At 47.1% G+C, this 21,877-nt stretch overlaps 1 protein-coding gene across 1 annotated transcript in view; it reads left to right on the top strand.

Moving 5' to 3' along the window:
- The window catches only part of FAM13A (family with sequence similarity 13 member A), a 1,072,469-nt gene that overhangs the window by 151,910 nt on the left and 898,682 nt on the right, over positions 1 to 21,877 (top strand). The window contains exon 2 of the mRNA XM_086961617.1: positions 9,407 to 9,596. Coding sequence (XP_086817743.1) covers positions 9,440 to 9,596 — 157 coding nt within the window. The 5' untranslated portion in view covers positions 9,407 to 9,439. The remainder of the gene's footprint in view (positions 1 to 9,406; positions 9,597 to 21,877) is intronic.

Genomic DNA, 21,877 nt, shown 5'->3' with positions numbered 1-21,877 from the left:
CTACAAAAACAGACAGTTGCGGGTAAAGCTTCACAGTGGCACTGGAGCAGCAGATGCACTTTATAACAACAGAAAACTACCACCCGGAGTTCCCAAAATGGTGTTTAGCATACTGAAGGGCAAGTACCGCTCCAGTCCAATTTCATACTATCCAGCATAGTGTCTTACTTTATTGACACTATGATTTTCAAAACTTTGATCAATTAGTATTGTAAATGACAATGCCTTTTATTATTGCAGGTTTTTTAAGCATCAATAAAAGGCATTGTCATTTACAATGCCAGTAGCTCAAAATCTCACAAATGCGAGCCCTATTGCATTGCAAATGCTTGTTTATTTTCTCTCAAGGCGCCTCCACTTTATCATGCAAGCTGCCAAATGTCATCTGCATGATTAAATGAGCAGCAGCAGCCCACTGCCTGCACCATTTTGACATTCCCACTGCCTGCTGCTGAAAAACGGAAAGAGGCTGGAAAGCGCAGCGAAGGTAGCAAAATGAAATATGTAGGAGGTGGAGTGATTTGTCGAGAGTGACACGACCTCCAATACAAATCCGAGCTTGGCATCCAGGCCTTGAAGTTGGCCCTAAAATCCCTAGAAGCATCTGCTGCAATCCGAAAGAAAGCTGCTAATGAAGATGTTAGGATTTGTTATTTGAGATGTAACGTCTAACACTACAAGAATATGCAGGCCTAACACTACAAGAATATGCAGGAGAGGTCTGGGGCTTGTTCGACAGCACGTGAAATGTAGTCTCTTCCTCCAATGGAAAAATGATGGGCATGTCTCCACATCAATATGCAAACAGGAGACAGCTTGAAAATGGCACCTGTCCTTCTATTAATCGGAGATTAGGGCAGGGGGTCATGCCAGTTATCCATTTGTTCTAACAGATGTGTAATGTATGCAATTATCATAGCTGGCAAGGAACTACTTTACAACTCAGATTTTTCATGGGTCGACTTACCTTTCTTTCTCAGCTGGCCGGGACACGGCGGATAATGATATGTACACTTTAATGACTGTGAATTAATGCCTCATTATGTGAAAAGGTGACACATCAGGGAGTGCCGAAGCGTGTAAATGTAAACAGTTCCCAGCATGGGTGGCCCTTTCACCTCATACTTCACTGCCTGTCTTCCTCCACACTGTAATCACTCTGCCTCCAGGAGACATAACTGTTTTAAATTAGTTCATTACCCTAACAACGTTCACATCAAAAGTGAAAGAACAATGTTGCAAGTCACCGAATTTCCCATTTCACCAGTGCGATCAAACGTGCTCATTGCATGTATATGATACAGCACATCTATCAACTTGAATTACTTTTAAACAAAGTCATTATTTTCGAGAACCAGTGTGCGTGCGTTTTTGTGTGTGTGTCCACCAGGTAGTGAATCCAAAGAAAGCAGGAATAGCCTTGAAAAGACGCCCAAACATGCTCGAGTCCTACCAAAAGAAGCCCAACGCTGGGTATAGGCAAGGACAATAAATGCATGTGGTGGCAGAAAGTAACAATCATAAACAAGCTGAAGAAATGCTTCTTCACACGCACATGCTGCATTTAAAGGGCATTGAGATGATTCCTGTGCCAGTTACCTTGCTGCTGCTGACCGCTTTGGCGATTGTGACCGGTGGCAATGCTGCTTCTGGCTTCTGCTGCTGAGTAGTGGGGGCAGGGCAGTGTCTGCGGAATGCACGGTATGGGCCATTGCCCGTGGCCCTGCACCAGCCACCACCATGGGGGAATTGCAAATGCTATATACTATATACTATACTGCTGGTGCCCTGCTTAATGTATTGTTGTGATAATTGCTGATAATCCTGGATGGGGTGCAGGGGAGGACTGGCTGTAGCAGGCACCTAGCATTTTCCCGGTGGACCGGAAGGGTGGGGGCCCGTTTTGTTACTGAGGGCCTGGTTTTGTTGGGGTGCTGCAATCAGTGCTTTAAATGGGCCGGTACTCACCGGTACTGAGTACCGGCACTTCTTCATTTTCTCACCTTGAGTACCGGCACTTTTTTCTAGAAGAAAGAGAGTACCGGTACTCATGGGGATCTGACTTTAACTGAGGCAGCGGGCTCCCTTTATCCCTCAAGTTATAGTACGGCAGCACCTTTCAAGCACTGTATGGCATCAATCAATGGAGCTCGTCACCAGGACCCAGCATGAGCTGCTTTGTAAATCAGAGCACGGGTGTGTCTGCGGAGTCATTTGCTTATCCAAAGATCTTTCACAGTGGGCGTTAAGAGGGGGCTGTAAAATCTAATGGGTGGCGGTGGGAGGCACTATTCAGGACATAACAAAAGAACGTATGGGAAGGTTTTTACAGTCGCCACACATCTGAATTGCTTTCTTGCACACTTCCACTTACACACTCGCTGATTCCTATTTTATCGACCTTGGACAGACCTTAAGACCAGTCGAAAATGTGGAGATTGGCACCTGGTTCCCCAGTACAGACGTTGTCAGCTCTGGCCCTAACTCCGGTTTACAAATGTCCCAGGAGAGACAGTTTATTTATTTCATGCATTTTTATATAGCGCGGACTTTACCCGAAGGTGTCAGAGCGCTTCACAATAGGAACAGTAATGATACATGAGGAGAAAATTACAAGTGAACAAATTACAAAAGTAAATGTTAAGTTACATGAGGCAAAAGTGACAATTGTGGCCAAACAAAATACAAGAGGTAGCAAACTATACATTACAGGAGGAAAAAGTGATATGTGTGCAGGTTACAAAAGCATACAAAGTACAAGTAGAGGTATAGTACTGCAATAAATGGCAGACACTCCAGCACAAGAACAAACGTTACATGAGGCAATGGTGGCACTTGCCGAAGTATCTAAAGCAAACAAAATGTAAGAGGTAGCAAACAGTATGTTACAAGAGAAAAGTGACGTGTGCATGTTACAAGAGTACCAGTACTGGACAGATGGCTTAGTGGGCTGTAGGCCACCGGTTCGATTTAAGGCAGGCTGAAGCAGCATGTAATCCTTAGGCGGTTGATAAAATGCATGCAGATTTCGTGCATACAACCTTGGCATGGTCAAAAAGCTAACCCCGCCCCTTGTCCCCCCCTTAGCCCCGCCCTAAACTCCACCCACTGCTCCTTTTGGTGAGTACCTGCACTTATTTTTTTCCATTTAAAGCACTGGCTGCAATTATTGGCCTCCTGTAACAAAAGCGCAAGTGGTGCTTCTCACTAGCACAGTATCCCCCCCTTTTCCTCCCTGCCTGGGTTATTGCGGCCTACCATGCGGTTCTTATCCATTGAAAAGTACAGGATCGCTGCACACACATAACAGTAGCAGTCTGGATCTCTCCACACCATCAGCCCACTTCTTGTTTCCAGTAATCCTGCCGAGGATGCACGATCGCTGTCTGAGTGGTTGGGTAGACTGCAGAGCCTGTGCTCCAAGATCCAGTCTATCCATACTAGATTCCGACTTGTGCAGAGAAGCAAATATACATCCATTTATATTATCTGCTGGGCAGCCTGGAAATACTTGTATATATTGCCTAGGGTGATTTCCCTCGTCAGTTATGGATCTTAGTTAGGTCTTCAATGAAATTCCAACGGAAGAAGCTCTCTGAGCACTGGGCTATTGTTCTCCTGCAAGGTTCTGTCCGCTGGGTATTCATCTCATTGTTCCACTTTCTCATCTTGTGTTCCGTTGAGCCGAAATGCATATTTTCCCAGCTTTTGTTTTTTGGGGAGTTTGGTGGCTTTCTCTTTTTTAGGGGAGGTGACAATTTTTATACTTGCGCAGATATCGAAGTGTTCCGCAAAGATGTGAACATAGGGCTACATAATTTTGCTGGGATAATGATGTTTTCTATGTGGCTATGGTACTGCATGAGGTGACGTGAACTGGACTGACGTGCTCGCTATTCTGGCACACACTCAATAAATCCTATTGCTTCCTAGGCGTGTGTGGGAACTACACAGCCTCACAATATTGTATGCATTGTATCATACACTTATGGCATAACCTTTTGCACAGTGTGAAAATTACTCCTATCTAACATGTGCTTAGTCGGTGCATTATTTTTTGGGGCAAATAACACTGCTATCTGTTCATCCCAGACCTGCAGGTCCTTGTGCCACCCAGTAGCTTTCCGTCGCGATAAGCACAAGCAAGGATTTCTTACCAGAGTCGTATCGTTTGAATATGAAGCATTTTCTGGGTAAATGGTGTTGCATTATGCATCATGGAATGTGTACTTTGATAGAACCTGCACTGGTAATGTGTGTACAGGTGTTGTCAGGGGAGCCTAGTTGAAACACGGACAAAGGGATACCAGAGCAGAATGATACAGTGTATGCACTATTGCAATTTCACTTCCATTGAATTGATTATATGTTGCGAGTTCCTACACTATGTGGCTTGAAGACTATGGCCTTCGGTGCCTTTGGTTTGATGGAACAGGACATGATCAATCTATACAGTTCAACCTTCACCCTTGTACGTGTCTACGCTGGTTGCTACCAGGCAGCCTACATAGCTCTGCTACCCAATCTGTCACCATTTCCATAAAAGTGTATTGGATAACCAGTACCTCTGTATCACCTCCTTGTTAAGTGTGTCATAGTGGTTTACCATGTCATGAATTTAGTTTACATCTCTTGTTGCCTAAAGAGATGTCCTCCTAGCCACACAAGATGGAGACTCTGGGAGAAAGGATGCGTTAATTGTTCTTCATTTTCAAGCCAGGCACATGTAGGGACTGGTAAAACTTTGCATTTGACCTTTATCCCCGATTTCATCTAGTTGGTGAATTGGCTTACAAAAAAGAAAATTTCCCACCTTCTTTCTTCATTTATGGAAGATCTGAATTTAACATGATCGGTTTCCTTGTGTAATTTCACTAAGTTGTTTTGCTTAGTGCAGCTTTCTCATTCAGTGGCTGCCTCACAAATATTAAACGTCTTTGCATAAATTGCACAGCAACCTACGGGTGGAGGCCCGAAGTATGATTGTGTATTTTTTACAGTGTTGCGCAGCTGAGAACATCAGTAATTTAATATTTATTGTTACACATCTGAATGTGTCCACCTGCACGTTCTTAGGAAACATGCATCAATTCATTTTAACCTTGTGTAAAACATTCTCCAGAAAATCTCCACAACTTTACTGCGGAAAGGGTACACAAAGATGGGTGCACAAAGACTGGGAACCTTTTGGCCAGAGAACAGCAGGAGTTTGGTTGGCGTTCTTCGTGGGGCAAAGCCTCCCTCTCCGTGAGGTCACCCACATGCACCTTGCTGTCCAAGTGATGATGCGGAGGAACTTTATTCCTATTGATGTATCAAACGTGAATGCCTGGGGCGTCGATTCTGGATGGGAGGAGTGAGTGTTGAGGCTAGGGGTTGGTATCAAAACGGTGGTAAAGAATCTAAGCTCCATGGGAGGGTCAAACATAAGCAGAGGAAGGACAGCCATCCAATAACAATCAAGGAAATTAGATTGACAAAGTCAACCAACCAGGCGTATTCAATGGGCTGACCCAGAGCCCACTGTAAGATTTTGTATTCTCCACAGTATATCTTCGACAACGAAAGCTGCCTTTAGGTGAGGCTAAAAAAGGAACTTCAGTTGTGCATGTACAAATGCCTTCCTGTGCTGGGCGTAGGCAGATAATATGTATGTCTGCACAAGATTGCCTTCAGCGTTCGTATTTGTTAGATTCTAAACCATGTAGGAAGGTGGATACCTGACTATGGTTAGCCCAGATTTTTTGCCTAGGTTTTCGACTTAGTTGGCCTGGGATCCTGCTAATCAGGGCCCCAGGCTATCTGCTCTCTCTCTAAAATGGACTCCATGTACCTAGGTACATCTCCAATTGAATACTGGGTCACCTTATGAGCCCCTGTACAGTGTACCCAGGGCATAGGTGCATACAAGGCCTACCAGGGGCTGCAGCATGTATTATGCCACCCCTGGCTGGCCACCCAAATTGACACAACTGGCTGATCACTCAGCTGGGGCAAGGTGGTGTAATCACCCTTTGCTTAGATATAGTATACCTATATCTAACCTTATATCTGGACACATATGTACCTATAAGTCACTCCTATGGCAGGCCTTAACAATCCTGGAGGCAGAGTGTTTGGTTTTATGTGAGATGGTGCTCTAGCATGAGCTGAGCCTGTCTGAAGCTTTTGGAACCATGTCCTTATAGCTGTTCTAGGATATTGCCATACCATATACTCTTAAGTGCATTATGAACCTCCCGGTTAAATGCGAACTATGGTTTGGCTTTATCAAAACATGTTGTGTAAGGTGTCATACGCTTTGGAATACTACCCCCTCGCAGGCCTGGCGACGGGGGTAGCATTCCACCCTTCTAGAGGGAGAAGACATGTTACTTTCCTTAAACACAGTTAAAATCAACCAGAGCCTCAGCATCACAAAATGGATGCTGCTGTCACAGACACAAGTCTGGCCTCCTGCTGCTGACTGAAACTCCGGCAGGGGAAGCCTGGACAAAAGGTTTCCTGTCACAGGGAGGTGCTAGCACCTCCCAGACAGGAGATAGTGGATTGGGGCAGGGAGGGCTGAATGAAACTAGACACTGCCTGGGGCACACAAGGTGTCCCATGCATAGCCCAGTTCAAACCGGTGCTGGGGCACTCCAGCCCCAGCTCTGGCGCGAAACTGGACAACCGTAGAGGGGTGTAACCACCCCCTTCCTGGGTCCCACCCATAGGAGGGACCTAGCAGGTGATCCAGCCCCTTGATTTGGAATAAAGGTAGGAGCTGTGCCCTTAGACTTTAGATCATCCTGACTCAAACTTTGATACAAAACTCTGGACCCTTCGACATCCTACTCGACGTAGAAGACTGAAGAATCTCCCTTGTGGTCAAGGAGTGACCACCCTGCACAAGCAGGCACCATCAGCGCTCAAAGGTTTTCTTTGTTGTTGCTCCCGCCGGAGCTCGAACGACAGAGACCGACAAGAACCGGACTTCCAGACATCCAACAGCCGGATCCACAGTCCCAGCAAAGCTGAGACCCGTGGAGGCGACGTGAGACGTGGGACCGGCCATCTTGGAAAGCCAGCGAAGTGCTTCCTGTGCAGCTCCCGAGGCACCCTCGAAGCTGTGCATTGGGGATTGAGAAGCCCCAGCCCGAGCAGTTTTGCACCGAAGATCACCTCTCTACACTCACCGAGTGCTGCGTGGGGCCCTTTTGCATTTTCCAGCTCGACGCGTTGTCCGGTCACTTGCCCGTTGGCTAGTGGCCTCTGTGACGAAGAACCTACGAATTTTCACTGCTGGTCTGGTTGCTCCAGACTGACCCTTGCTCCCCTGAAAAGGAGCAGGCCATCAGACCTTGCTGGTCTGATCCAGAAGCCATCTCTCATTCCTGCGTGGGTTGCATTTGCCAAGGCCTGTTGACTCCGATTCGAGAACCGACACCGCCGACAGCTAAGCCTTCGTGGGACAGTCCGTGCCCACCTCCTGGTCATCGTCGATACTTCCTGGTCCACGTGGCAGCGGAGACAAACTTCACGACATCACCTGATCGCAACCCAACATCGCCTGGTTCCTTCCTGGTTCCTTCCTGGTCACTGGCTAGTGACCCAGACTCTGTCCCCTCTGCTTTCAGGTACTCTACATCTTCGATCCACCCTTGGATCCAACTGGACTCTTCTCTCCTGGTCGCCTGCAGCATCTTTTCAGCAAGGCTCCATAGAACTCCACGACGAAACCCGACGCACTTTGACACCTATGCACCCGCTTCCTGTGGGTGAGGTAACAAGAGTATTACGGTGCTCCTGTAGAGATTTACATCCCTAGTGTCCTAGTTTTAAGTGGTTAAGTTCTAGTCCAGTCTGAAGACTTCCAAAACTGTAACTTTCTAACTTTTACGCACCATTGACTTCTATTGGTGCACGCGTGTGCCTATAGACACTGCACCCGCATCCTGTGGGCCTCCCCCGTCCTAACTTCTGTTAGTCCAGTGTAGCGCCAGCGATTGACAAGGCCCTAAGCCTTACCATTGTTCGTGACGTGGTTCTTATACCACTATTTTAGTATATGGTATGAGTGGCCGCCAGGGCCTATCCATATTTGTGCAACTTTTGTATGTTATATGAAGTTCTTTGTTTAACGCTTGTGCTTCTGCCCTCATAAAGAGTACAGAGGATTATAATAAATACATATATTTTATAATATATAACTTGTGTGGTGTCCTTTATTTGATATTAAAGGGATTGCATATGGTAAAACAGCTGGCTTCACATGCCCTCTTGAGTTTAGCCTAAGACTGCTTTTGTCCAGGCTACCAATAGGATAGCTGGTCTATAAGGTTGACTTACAACCAATCACCATAGGGGTCGTTTGGACTGGTGCACGGTGCTCACTAGAATAGTGAACATCACATACCAGGCCAACTTCTCACAAACCAAACCCTGCTTTCATATACATTTTACTTTGCACGTTAATGACCCATTTAATTTACAGAGGCACGTAAATCCATATTCTATGATTGTATATATTTTTATGGCACAGTTGTTTTACCACTTTTCCAGACCACTGGTCTTTGTGATGTATATGGATATTTGTATGTGTGTTTTACACTCGAAATAAACCTTCTTGGTGACAACAAGCAACCTATTGTCTAGCAATGGCGGTTGCTGCCTGCAGCGGTTTCGAATTTAACAATTTTATCTCATAATTAGGCGAGTCCCAGTTGTGCTAAAAAACAAATACATGGACACTGCCCCAAAGTTGCGTGCAGATTTGAGCGTTGTACAGAAAGTTTTGAGTTTCTGCTGGTGGAAAAAACGCAGACCGGCTCATTTGTTTGAAAAAAAATTCTTAAAAATTGTTTACAGTTGCATCAGGACGCATAGTCCCCACCTTTCACGCGCTGTATCCCACTTCCTGACTGAAAACGCCCGGCGCTCATCACACTGATGCTCTCACGTTGTCGTACCTCTCTGAGATGCCTCAAGTTTTCCCAACCCGACAACACCATTATTTTGCCCCAGAGGGCTCCCGCTGTCTACTTGTTCTGTAAACTTCCGCAGGCTTCCTTGTTCAGGACTGTCTGTCGTGCGGTTGCACAATGTCTGCCGTGTCACACCCTCCGGTTGCTGTAGCGCTCATTCCTTGGATACAGTCCTCCTATGCCAGCTGTGAAAGCACACTATCGCCTAGCTACGCCGACTCTGTCCTGAGCGCTCCTGCGCACGCTCGCCTTTTCCTCAGTAAATAAAAGCGCACACCCATTTGACCAAGGGGCCAGCGGGCTTGCGCACTAAACTTCACATTAGTCCGCAAGGCATTGCATGAGACGCGTGGGTTGTATGTGAAACGTTTAAGTTTTGCAGCATGCAGCCGCCCGTAGTGAGTGCGACTGACTGCTCTCTCTTCCTGTGTTCCTTCAAGCAAAGCAAGACGGCCGTGAAGCTGAGGGAAGACATGAAGAAGATGGTGACGCAGCCAATGAGCCGGCACGCCGTCACGTCCCAGCGGAAAATATTCGGAGTGCATCTCCTAGAGCTGCAGCAGCAGGGCCTCCTCACCAATGGCGTCCCCCACGTGGTCTGGAATGTTGTGGAGTACTTGAGGAAGGGGGGTAAGTCCGGCTTTTCCTTCTTGTGTGAGCGATGTTTACCTCAAGTCATGTCAGCGCTTTAGAAGTAACATTCATAAAATGAAAACATTGAGCCATCTTCTGCTGGACAAATATAGTTGAAATGGTTCTGCTTTTTCAAGTTGTGTAAGCTTCCAGAAATAGTTGATGTGCAGAGTGTTACACAATTGCCCAGCGGTTGTGAAATGCTTAAGTTGTGCTGATCGCTAAGTGCACTGCCATAACTTTGTCAAAGTTGTGAAGTTATTGTGGCAATTGGCATGAGGTCACGTTTTAGCGCCTGGTCTCACAGCGATCATTTCCCAACTGGTTGGCTTTGCTCAAAAGTAATTTCATTGAATATTGCTGCAAATGTTATTCCCAGATAAATACTTTGGTTGACTAAAGTTATTCACACTTGTTAGTCTATTGGAATCCATTTCTGTAAACAAATGAATTTAAATTACTTCTTACCTTTATTGTGTTCAAATAAAATCTGTTCTTCGAAGTAAATTAAATGCTCGTGGATAAACTTTAGAAAACTATTAAGCATGAATAGATATTTATTGGATGTTGACTATTTGTGCACCCTCAATCATCAAACAGTATTTGCGTAGGTTGATCACTGAACTTATTTAACATCGTTTTTTTATTGGTTGTTTGTATGTAAACACTGCACACGGTCTGAAAGTAAACAATGCACATGGCCTGAAAACAAGGCAATCTCCATGTCTGCCAGTAAGTCTGTGTAATTAAATCGTAGTTTAAGTAAGTGTATAAACACATAGCATCAATTTGAGGTGGAACAACTGAGATCTTTTGCACAAGTATCTGAGATAAGCTCTATTATAGGTTGTACAACTTATGTAGTGAGCCCTTCTTGTTCAGCAAATATGATAAATACATGTACTTAGTTTGAAGAAGGATAAAGTTGAAACCAAATATGAAACTCTGGAAATTGCCATGTATGTTATCTCTTCCCATTAATGAAATTTTCTTTCTGAGAGTTAAGAAGCGGTCAAGATGTATACATTATTCACAGTTAATACGGTGCTAAATGCTAGCAAAATGTCTAGATGGTCCTAGGAGGTGTTGCAAACACAGAGGGGCCCAGCAGATGTTCTGCTTGTGAATTAAAAATAAATAATGTACAAATTGCATCACCAAAGGGAAAGGTAATATACTATACATTGTCTGCACCTTGGGTTTTGATGTACTTTCTTCTGAATAGGTGGATATAGTGATTAATTATGTTCAGTCACGCAAAAGAACTGACATTTATCACATGGTAAATTTATCATTGTCTACCTTAATTTATTTATTTTTGTAACTTTATTTTCAAGTTTTTCTCATAAATCCACGATAAATAAATGTTGGTTTCTCTTCCTGTGCAACTTTTCAACCCACAGCTGTTGTTTTCTTCCGTCTCTGGTCCTCGTTTAACATATCTATATAAACAAGAATTGGTAGCAGCTGCAGAGGTAGTACGTCCTTGTATGCCTTATAAAATTCCACCATGAACCCGTCCAAGCCAGGGGCAAAGGAGCCGCGTAGGAAAAACAATGGCACGAGAACATCCACCTCTGATATGGGTTCTGCTAAAAAAATCCTGCATCCCTTTTTAGGTTTCGCCTAGCGGAAGCTGCGCTCTGCGCAGCTTTTCCGCGCAGGCGAAATCCTGTTGAGAAGAGTAGTGTGGCTTTTGTTCGGCCCTCGTCCTTGATTGGCTGGCTCCGTAAACGGAGCCTTGCCATTGGACGAGGGGCCTGTCCGTCAATGCCGGACCAGACACGGGGGCGTTCCCGACATTCTTTGGCTTTTGCCGACGTCACGGGACGCCGGGAACGCCCCCGTGTCTGGTCCGGCATTGCCGGCACTACTGCGTCTCTTCTTCCCGTTTCCCGCCCCGTGACTGGCCGGCCGGCCAATCCTAGCGCGGCCGGCCGGAAGTGCCCGCCCCCCGCAGCCCGGGGAAGAAGGAGAGCAAGACGGAAAGCACTATGGCGGCGCCCGCGGGGAGAGCGGAGAAGTGCCTCTCCAACCTGCCGCTCTGTCTGGGCTGCCCAGCTGCGAGCGGGAGCCTCCTCTGCAGCACCATGCACCCCGGGGGTGGGTTCATCCAGGAGCAACGACCCGACGGATTTCGAGTCCCCCACGGCCCAGCAGCCTCGCCAGGCAGCCTCCAAGGAGGAAGGGACTCGCAGGAACCGACCGAGCAAGAGCCAGAAGCGAAGGTACCCCCTCCGACTCGCAGGACAGAGCAAGCAGCAGGACGACAACAGAGCTAGGCGGCACCTCGCGGAAACCGGGGTGCAGGAGTTCGTGATCAACCACCAGCTGTCGGAAGGCGACCGAGGCGGAGCAGGGTGCCAGAACGGCGACCCGAATGCACCTTAGGCCAGAACGGCGGTGCTCACAAAGAAGCGATCCAGGGCAGCTGGCAGATTGTGGCACAAGCAGCTGGGACAACTAAGGCACAGCAGCCAGGTCGGTACCAGGCGGCGGTCGGCGCGGGCGGTGGTGCCCCCGAGAGGACATAGGCCGGGGCGGGCGACAGTGCCCCCACAGCCATCAAAGGAGGTAAGAGACAAGGCAAGGCAAGGTACAGGGAAATAGGGAGGTAAAATGCGCCCGATACCTAGCAGCCTCGATAGGCTAGAGATCGATGTTGCAGCACTTATGGCGGCGCACCCGCAGAAGGACATGTTTGCAATGTTACCTCAGGCAGGGTTTCTCACATCGCAGTATGGCGGCGGGCCACCTAAGGGCGCGAGTAAAAAAAAAAAAAAAAAAAAAAAATGGCAAGAGTAGCCGTTGGCACAGGCCGGTCGGGTTATCTCACGCTGCGGCTGCCGACCCTGGCGGGGAGGTCAGGGTAGAGCCTTAGAGCAGTTCCGCGCTGCTTTTACATCAGACACTCGTGCCAACATGGGATCTCAGCAAAGAGACACCAGGGAAATAGCGTAAATAAAGTAGTTAACAATAGACGGAGGACTATGCTACACGATACATGCCCCGGGCGCTTCCATGCAGGAAATGAGGATTAGAAACTGGCGCTACCATCGCCTCAAACGTGCTTGTGTTTTGAGAAACACTCCTCGCACCACACCCCCATGCTGCATCGGCTGAATAGACACAGATACCGAGCCCTTGCGTGCTGGCCCAGCTGCGCACAAGAATCCAGTTTGGCTCAGAGAAGAAGCCAAAACCTTCAGAATGCAAGCTGAGAACTGCGCAATTACAAGATTAGCGACAGCATACCGGCAGCAGGGCAATCTGATTCGGTGGTCGAGGGTCAGCTGTATAGAGTCTTAGTTTGCTGTAGGACAACCAGATTAGTGGCGGATAGTTTTCCAGCTCAGGATATATTTGTCTGCTGGCCTTCCCCCGACCTCTTTGTGTGCGATAAAATGCAGGGCTGGAAGTGAAAGTTTTTCGGGAACTTGAGCAGAGGAGCACTTGTGCCTGCCGCCCAGACGGCCATTACACTGGGAGACGCGGGGTGGGGGCTTGCCCTAAGCAGGTCCAGAGCGGGAGAGTGTCCCCAGTATGCCTGGGCATGCATTTTACGGCAATAAGACAGTGAAAATGAAACATGTTATAAAAGCCCATGAGGCGACAGGCAAGAACCTAGATGCTTTCAGAATGAAAGTCATTAGGTGATTCTGGGCTAAGCACTTAATCTCCCCGCGCCTGAAGGCGTAAGGTCATTACGGTGCCCAGGTAAAGCGCTCCAATACCCCCCTTGTTTTTTTTCACACCACCTTCCACCTGGCCCCTCGCTTTTGATGGTGTATAATGCCAGGTTAGCCTCTTCCAGGTCTCCGTCTACCAGCTAAAAGTTAAAATAGAGCCCTTTCCTTATCGGGTGACAAATTAATTAAACAAAAAAAAGATTACATATTTTTACACTGGTGTAATACTAGAAGCAGACAGCGATGCAGCAGCATCAGTGGAAACCCTCTAATACTCTTTATCGCATCTTACGCCCACTAATAAGGGCCATGTTCCCAAGAAAACTATTACTGGCTGTTTGACTCGTTGAAAAGACTGAAGGGTCACATCACAGGTCTGAAAAGATTAAACCAGCTTTGTTCCTACCCATTGACTTGATGAGTCTCACTTCTTGCCTAGTGCTACTTTTAGCTGACTTGGGTATCCATGGAAATACAACTTGTATAGGCAACTTCAAGATTGTTTTCGTGCCTCTGTTGCCTGCTTGTGACCCTGTTGCTTGCTTGGGACCCTGTTGCTTGCTTGTGACCCTGTTGCTTGCTTGTGACCCTGTTTTCGTGCCTCTGTTGCCTGCGGGGGGGCTCGCAGCGAGCCCACAGTGTGTGGGGTGGGGCTCGCAGTGTGTGGGGGGCTCTGTGTGGGTGTGTGTGTGGGGGGGCTCTGTGTGGGTGTGTGTGGGGGGCTTTGTGTGGCTGTGTGTGGGGGGGCTCTGTGTGGGTGTGTGTGTGTGGGGGGGGGTTTGTGTGTGTTGGGGGGGCTCTCTGTGGGTGTTGGTGTGTGTCATTTGCAAGAGATAAAGCTAGTGGCATTGTAAATGACAATGCCATTTATTTATGTTAAAAAAAAACATAAATAAAAATAATGTCAAGAGCAATGCCAATCGCTCTAACTTTAACAAAGGCGAAACCATTGCATTGTAAATGCTTGTTCTAGATATACCAGTGCAATCTCGGACAAGTAGGCCTCCTGGGCCGAGGGATTGTTACCTACTTTGGTAGTCTATAAGGCCTTGAAATAGGCCAATAATTCATCACGAATTTCAGTGGTGGAGGTAAGTGTCTGATTTGGGGAGGTGTCAAGTTCAGTAATGTAAGCTCTGCTATATGGGGGTCGGAGCATCTGCGCCAACACCCGACTGGGCCATTCTCCCTCGCCATAGCGCCAAGCCCCCTGATATTTGCCAAATATAATATCTTGCGGTCCGCTGCCTTCCAGAATTCAACCAGGAGAGCCAAACGTCTTCCCTCCCTCTCCGGGACTGTGGACTGGGGTAATGTGTCATCTAGGTCAGTGAGTTTGCGCTCCATACGTGCCACTGTGTTTCAAAGATCTTTAAGAACTCTGGCGTGTTTCGCTATGCATACTCCCCGGTTGTATGCCTTGAAGCCCTCCCACAAGACTGCCCATATGTCTACGGAACCTATATTAATTGAGAAGTAGTCGTCAATGGCTTTGCGCACCTCAGCAATAAAAAGGTCATCATGCAGGGCGCGGCTCGGAAAGTGCCATTGTCGCTCAAACCCCTCCGAGCGTGGGACCTTTAGATCGAGTTGTACCGGGGCACGATCAGAATACGTTCTTGGCAGAGTCACCAGTGACCGGAAGCAGCTGGTAATGCCTGGGGAAACCAGCCAAAAGTCGATTCTGGTCCAAGAGTTGTGTTGGCCAGAATAATGGGTGTACTCCGTGTAGGCAGTGTTACGTTGGCGCCAGATGGCTAGCAGGAATAGGTGTTCATATAACTCTAGCAGCGTGCTGTGCGCTCGTGGTTTGGCATCGGGAGATGCGGCAGTGCTGTCCAGTCTTGGGTTAAGGAGTCAATCGAAATCCCCCCCTATCAAGAGAAAGCTTGGTTCTAACCTTACTAATTGGCCTTGTAATGAAAAGTCGGGGGAGTCGGTGTTCGGGCCATAAACACACACCAGTGCCGTGTGGTGACACCCCCTACCACGGAGCGGAGGCTGAAAGGAATCCTCTTGTGAATAAGGATGGATATGCCTCTGGAGTAATTGCTGTAGTTAGGGAAATACCTGTGTGCTCCCCAGCAGGCAGTAAAGCGGGCCTACTCTGATTTTGGTAAATGCGTTTCCTGCAAATATGCAATATCCTCATTGTGTCTCAGTAGATAATGAACAACCTGCCTCCGCTTGTGATTGTCGTTCAGACCTCTGACCTTCCAAGACATTAAGGACAGACCAGATGGACCTTCAAAATTACCTAACTGCGCCATCCGGTGTCAAGCATGGCATAATTGCTTAACAGTGAATAACGAAAAACTGTGACAGTGACCATTGCTTTATACAACCAGAAACATTTAAACAAAAAGAAGTTACCCCCACCCACCCCCCCCAACCTCACTACGCCCCAAGTGACGCAGATCCATAACCAAAAGGAGAATTTGAAGGGCTAATTTACTTTACATTTAAATGAAGAACCCCTAGAAGGGTACCTCAGTAAGAACAAGTACAAACCCAAGGTATTCACTGTGAGGGGTGGAAACGCCACGTAAGTTGGCCAGCTAGCTAAAATGTTACAAAAAAAGATTGTACATTATCCCCGTTCAGTGGCACCATAGTGCAAAAGAGCATTCGCAACAGAGTCAGCCAGTAGCGGAACTGGAAAATAGTTCAACACTTGCATCGGAGCCACTATGCGGTGGGGAAGGTCACCCCCCGGACCCAGCCCGATTATTATTTTGCTTGTACGTATGACAAAATTCTTGCGCCTCTGTGGGGTTATCAAATATGCGGGCCCGACCTTCCACAGCAGCGTTCAACCTGGCTGAATATAACATGCCATACTTTAAACCCAGGTTCCTTAGGGCGACCGTGACCCCATTATATTTCCGACGCGCATCCTGCACCATTACAGTGAAGTCTGGGTATAAGGACAGTGTAGAGCCTTGCCATATGGTGTCGCCACGTTCCCTGGCGAGGCGCAGTGCTGAATCGCGGTCTCTGAAGTTCATAACACCTGCAATGATGTGTCAACCAGGGTTAGGCTGTGGCCCCAGGGACCGGTGTGCGCGCTCTATCACAAACCCCGGGGTGAAAGACTCCCTCCCAAAAAGGTCCGATTACAGAGTCTCGACAAAGACGTCCATGCGGCCTGTGACAGTGGACTCAGGGACACCTAAAATGCGAACGTTGTTGCGCCTGCTGCGGTCTTCGAGGTCTTCGTTCTTTATTGCCACCTCCTTAAGGATGCCTTCAACATGCTCTAAACGTTTCAGGGACTGAGCTGTTCCATCTTCGATGTCCAAAATGCGAGCCTCAGCCACATCAAGGCGTCTGTCGTGCACTTGGATTTTGGCCCCCATGTCTGTCAGGCTCTTATCCAATGTGTCGAACTGCCGTCTAGGGCCTGAACCAGCCCTCATCTCTTGAGGCATAGATGTTGTCAGTGCAGGAAGGTCGTCTTGATGTTCTACACCCTGAACTTTCTACGCCTTGTTAGACCCCTCCTCAGAAGGCCTGTCTGTGGTTTTTTTCAAATGGCAGGGTCTTCGAGGCCCATGCCTCAGGCTGCTGCGTGAGTGCAACCACGGAGAAGCCAAGCACAGGAAGGACCTATGTGGATTCCGTACTGGGCCCCAGGAAGCAGACCAGTCGCGTGTCAGGAAGCGCTAGGGCCCAGGAAGCAAACCGTGCAGTCCGCGACTGTCCCAGAGCAGTACAAATGGGATGGTGCAGGGCCCCAGGCGTAGTGCGAGTAAGTCAAATGCCTCAAGCCGGCTCTGGTCGCCGGATCCAATGTCTCTCTCTGGCCTCCATGCACCTGGCACAGGCCTGGGGAAAGCTCGCCTCCAGTGGGGCCCCAAGTCGTGGATTCTAGTGTTCACCCTGCAAGTTGGTGCCTCGTACCTTGATGTTAGACGGGGCATGGCACAGCAACCAGTCTGTGGAGACCACATGCCCCCACTAGAGGAGCGCAGAAGGCCAGATGCATCAGGCGGGCAATCAGGCAGTCAGAGTAGGGGGCCGGATGCAGGTTATGGTGCTGGCGGTATCTCGCAGGGGAATGGAATAACTGCAGGCGAGTGCAGGCCTCTCGTAATCCAGGGAGCCAGGTGGGGGATCAGGCACCTCAACTGCAGAGTAGATGGGCAGCAATGAGCAGGGACCACGCCACTAGGCGGTCGGCCACGGCGAGTGGAAGGCCGACATCGGTGTGCCCCACCTCCCTTAGATCGCTACGCCCCCATTAGCCGGGAGCCGCCCAGCACACGGCGGGCCCTGTCCCCGGCGTGGCCTCAGTAAAATGGCATGTATGGGCGTTGGGGATCGGGCGCAGCCAGACACAGCCACGCCTTGCTCCAATTCGTGGTGTCTCGGGGTGGGTGGCAGGGTGGTAGTCACCGCCGCCAACTTGCGACCGGCTTCACCACCACCTCAGCGGGCCCCCACTCACCTGTGACGCCCTGCGCACGTCCCTTCGCCACTCTGCTCGCTGGTGTCTGCAAAGCCCTGGGTGCTACACGTCGTCTCTTCGCCCTCCGAGTCTTCAGTAGCTGTATCTCAGTGACGGTGAGGCCATTCTTTTGCAGAGTCAACCCGCAGGAGTCAGGGCACACTCCGAGACCCAGTGGTGTAAGTTTAAGGCCATTGGCTTCGATTTCGCCGGGGATAATGTGGGAATTGCTGGGCGGCCTACGGCGCTTCAACAGCAAGCGGCCATGTTAGTTGCTTGCGTGGCCACGTCCTCCATCAGTATCTACCTTTATTATACCATATAATAGATATTGTCTGGAAACTTCGTCTACCTTTTGGAGAGTACGTAAGGTTGATGCTCTCTGGTGCATTGATCACTATCACTCTTGGTCCGTGTTTGTCTACTTGACAATTTATATATTTTAATGTGGCTGATCTGTTCTCGATTTCCTGTTTTGAAGCGTATCATTTTTACTCTCACAGCAGTCATCAGGCCATATTTGATCAACTTCCTCTCTGTGCTGATATACGATGTTCCATTGTCTATTTTCTGGTATTTCATTTTATCCTTTTCATGCATGACATGCAGACATATGAAGTTTCTTCTTGCAATGTGAATATCTGCATGAAGCGGCTGCTAGCGGCACAGTCATCTTTTAATTTAGAGTATTGTATTTCATCTGCTCTACGTACATGATGCAGATCTATGAAGCTTCTACTTGCAATGTGATTATTGTAAGAAGTGGTTCCTTTCCTTAATTAATTAGGGTATGTAGTAGTAGCATATTTATACATTTGAAGATGGCTGGCCTCTGTGTCCTTGTCGAGCCTGTCGTATATTTCCTCTACTTTGTAGGTGTCACCTGGGACATGCCTTTAGCTTAAATGGCGATCCATTCAACTCGATCACTTTCACCTGAGTTTGGAACTCTGGTATGTGCCCATGATGCTGCGTGAAATTTTGCTGGCCCCATTCAGGTATTTATTTACACCTGAGAGTGAGACTGATTATTTAGTTATTTGTTTCCATTTTTAGGTCTCGCCTAGGCAGCGCAAGCACTGACTCTTCGAGACATGTTGTAACTACTTTGTGGGCTTTCAGCACATCCATCTCGTTTCATTCTTTACTTTGTGTTCCTTTCAAAATTCTTTGCTTTTCAATGGTGAATTGTTGACATTTGTCCCTCCTTTTGGTGTGTTGTTCCCTACCATGAGCACTGGCCCAGTTACATGTCTCATTTCACTTCTGGCTATTTATGTTACTTTTGGCGAACTGTTTTTTTTGTTGGTTTCTGGATGTAACACAAGCACTTGTGTTTTTAGTCACTCCGTTCCTGTTTATCATTTTGTGGCCAGAATTTGAGTAAGCCTGCCAGAGGAGCCGACCTCCGATAACAGCTGCTTGATGACTAATGCATGTGGAGTCAGTTAAGAGGCGGGAGTAATCTGACTGGTGTCAGCTTGAGCGCCGTGGGAGCTGTACAACGCTCCCGCAGACAGCTTATCTTTTTAAACACAGTTGCCTCTCTGTTTAGTGTCTTGCAGAGCTGTCTAGATAAACCGAATTCCGATAAATTACTACATGTGTGAAACAATATATCACCGGGACATACGGTGTAGTCTGTGGCATAGACGATTGTCATCGGGGGCTCAAAGTTCCTCTCTTGGGCCTTTATTTACGAGCCTGGTGCATAAAGGGAACTGTAGTCCTCATTCCCCTCAGTTTACCCAAAGTTCTAGAGTACAATTGCTATGTATAATGTTGGTGCTCCTAAAAAAGGAATGAACTAAAACTGATTTAAGAAGGTGTGCACATCGTCGCCTTTTCAAAATTGAATGTATTACTTTCGGCCCGATTGACAAGTAGCACCCATTGGAGTACCATGAAAGATTTGATGAAACTGAGAACTGTCACAAAAGAGACAATCGGACAAACTTTTTCAAGAGCGTGATCTTATGAATATGAAGGACAATTGAAGTTGGACATTTGGTGTATTTATGGCCTAATTTTTAATAACTTACTGATGTTTATTTGGTTGTTGCACAGTAGTTCATTTCATTGTTGAATAAGCTGATATTTGAAAGATCATAAATATTACACAATTGATGTTGATATGACACCAGTGGGTGGGCGGAGCATTATTGAGTATATTTAAATGCTTTGGGAGGTTCAGGGGGATGGTAGATGCATTCAGGAGAGCAAATGTTTTATGCATACCGTGGGGAACAGGGTGTTATATTAAGTGTATTGTGGGATTTGTAGGCAGCAACCCGGATAGGAAAGAGACTAGCTATAGGGCCATGCAGTGAGAGAGGTTTAATTCAGAACAGGTGAATGGGAGGGGAGGAGACAACTGACGAAAAAGGATAAAAATCAGAGAGTTTGAGCATTAGGTTGAATCCCTTCTAGTAACGAAGACGTGGGGAGGACGTTTGCACTTTTTGTTTGAAAGGTATGGATTCTCAAGGAGGATGATTCCATTGGGATTGTTATGTTGCTTTTCATAAAAGAGTATGGGTTTGACAGTGAGGTGGGGCAGTACAATGTAGATAACGTGTATCTGTCAGAGAGAAGAAGGGGAGAAAGGTGAAAAGCAGGGGTACTCATTTAAAACGGCAACAGTAGGTTGCATCATTTAGCGGGAAAACGTTGATTTGGGTAAATAGCAATAACTGTATGTGTAACAATTAATGAATGTCACTGGGTCAGATATAGAGTCTAACTGATGTGTTTTCATTTATAGAATTTAACCCCTGACGAAGAGCCAGAGTTGGGGCTCGAAATGCATTGGGTGATTAACAACGACGCTCGTGAATTAACGTATGCGCACAGTCATATGCAGGAGAAGGCCTGGATTGGCATTCCTGTTCCATTAAGAATGTAGTGAAGGCATATGCGTCTCTTTTGTGACATAGATACATTTGAAAAAATGATTAACTTTGGATTTCAATTATAAAAATAAACAACTGGGAAAACATGGTGAAGCTTGCGGCATTTTATTATGCAAAAAGAATTGAGGCTGTGCACCCGGATGTGGCGGAGTTCCGCTCCCAATTTTTTGCAAGGTGCTCCCAACATGTCATTTCGGATCACTTTAAAGGCAAAAAAACGCAATGTTGGGGTTGAGTTCAGAGCAATAGTTTATTTCAGATGTATATTAATAGCGAAAATGCACGTGTGCGCTTTCTGCGATAGCGAATATCTGTGTACGATCCTTGTTCCTTTTCCCTTCCACCCACCCTCTTGTCCCTGTTTCTCCTCACCCGCCCTTCCGTCCCTGTAACTTCTCCCCCTCCTCTCTATTTCTCTATCCCCATCTCTGTTTCTCCCTCCTTGCCTCTATTCACCACCGATTGCCAAAGCCAAAAGCTCACCCATGGTCGAGACCTATTGGATATGCCAGTGTTTGTTTGTTTTTGGATATATAGAGATGGAGGTCTCTGTATCTGAATGACGGCTCCCTTTCTGAGTTTAATCTAATGACGGGTGCTTGGCCCATGCTAGTGCTGCATGGTAACTTAAGAAATAAATAAAAAGAAAGACTCCCCTTTGCAATGTAAAAACAACTCTTTACTGTTGCCATAGGGATCTCAACAGTTCCCACATGTGAAAAAACTTGATGAATCTCTTTACTGCCCAATTAAAAGCTAAAAGTGTGGAAGTACCGTCTATATAGGAGTTTTTCTCTTTTAAAAATGAAAGTTTGATTTATTGGATTGTGTATTAATATGTCCGCTTGATTATTCCTCATCAGGCTGCATAAACCTAAGCATTTTATTGAAGTTTTCTATATGAAACAGTATGGTGCTGTACAATGTTTATACAGGTTTTAAGTTTTGGTAATAGTATGAATGTATGGATGTGGTGCAAATTGGTCTGTGTGTTTGTGTTGGGGGTATGGCAGCAGTTGTACAAAATTATTTATTCTCTCATATATAACATACTGAAAGTTCATTGATATATATATATATAAAAGATATATTCTTGATAGCAAAAAGTCTTGTGTTGCTTTAAGTAAGGCATGATTCTAGTTGAGCTTTTGTGGGGGGGGGGGTTGTTCTTTTTTTCTCTTGCTTTGTTTCTCCCTTTCCTACTACATATCGCGAACTATATGGACC

Source organism: Lissotriton vulgaris, chromosome 3_1 (genome assembly GCF_964263255.1).
Source record: "Lissotriton vulgaris chromosome 3_1, aLisVul1.2, whole genome shotgun sequence".
Classification (NCBI taxonomy): Eukaryota; Metazoa; Chordata; class Amphibia; order Caudata; family Salamandridae; genus Lissotriton; species Lissotriton vulgaris.
The sequence above is the reverse complement of the archived record's forward strand: the minus strand, read 5'-3'. Positions and strand labels throughout refer to the sequence as shown.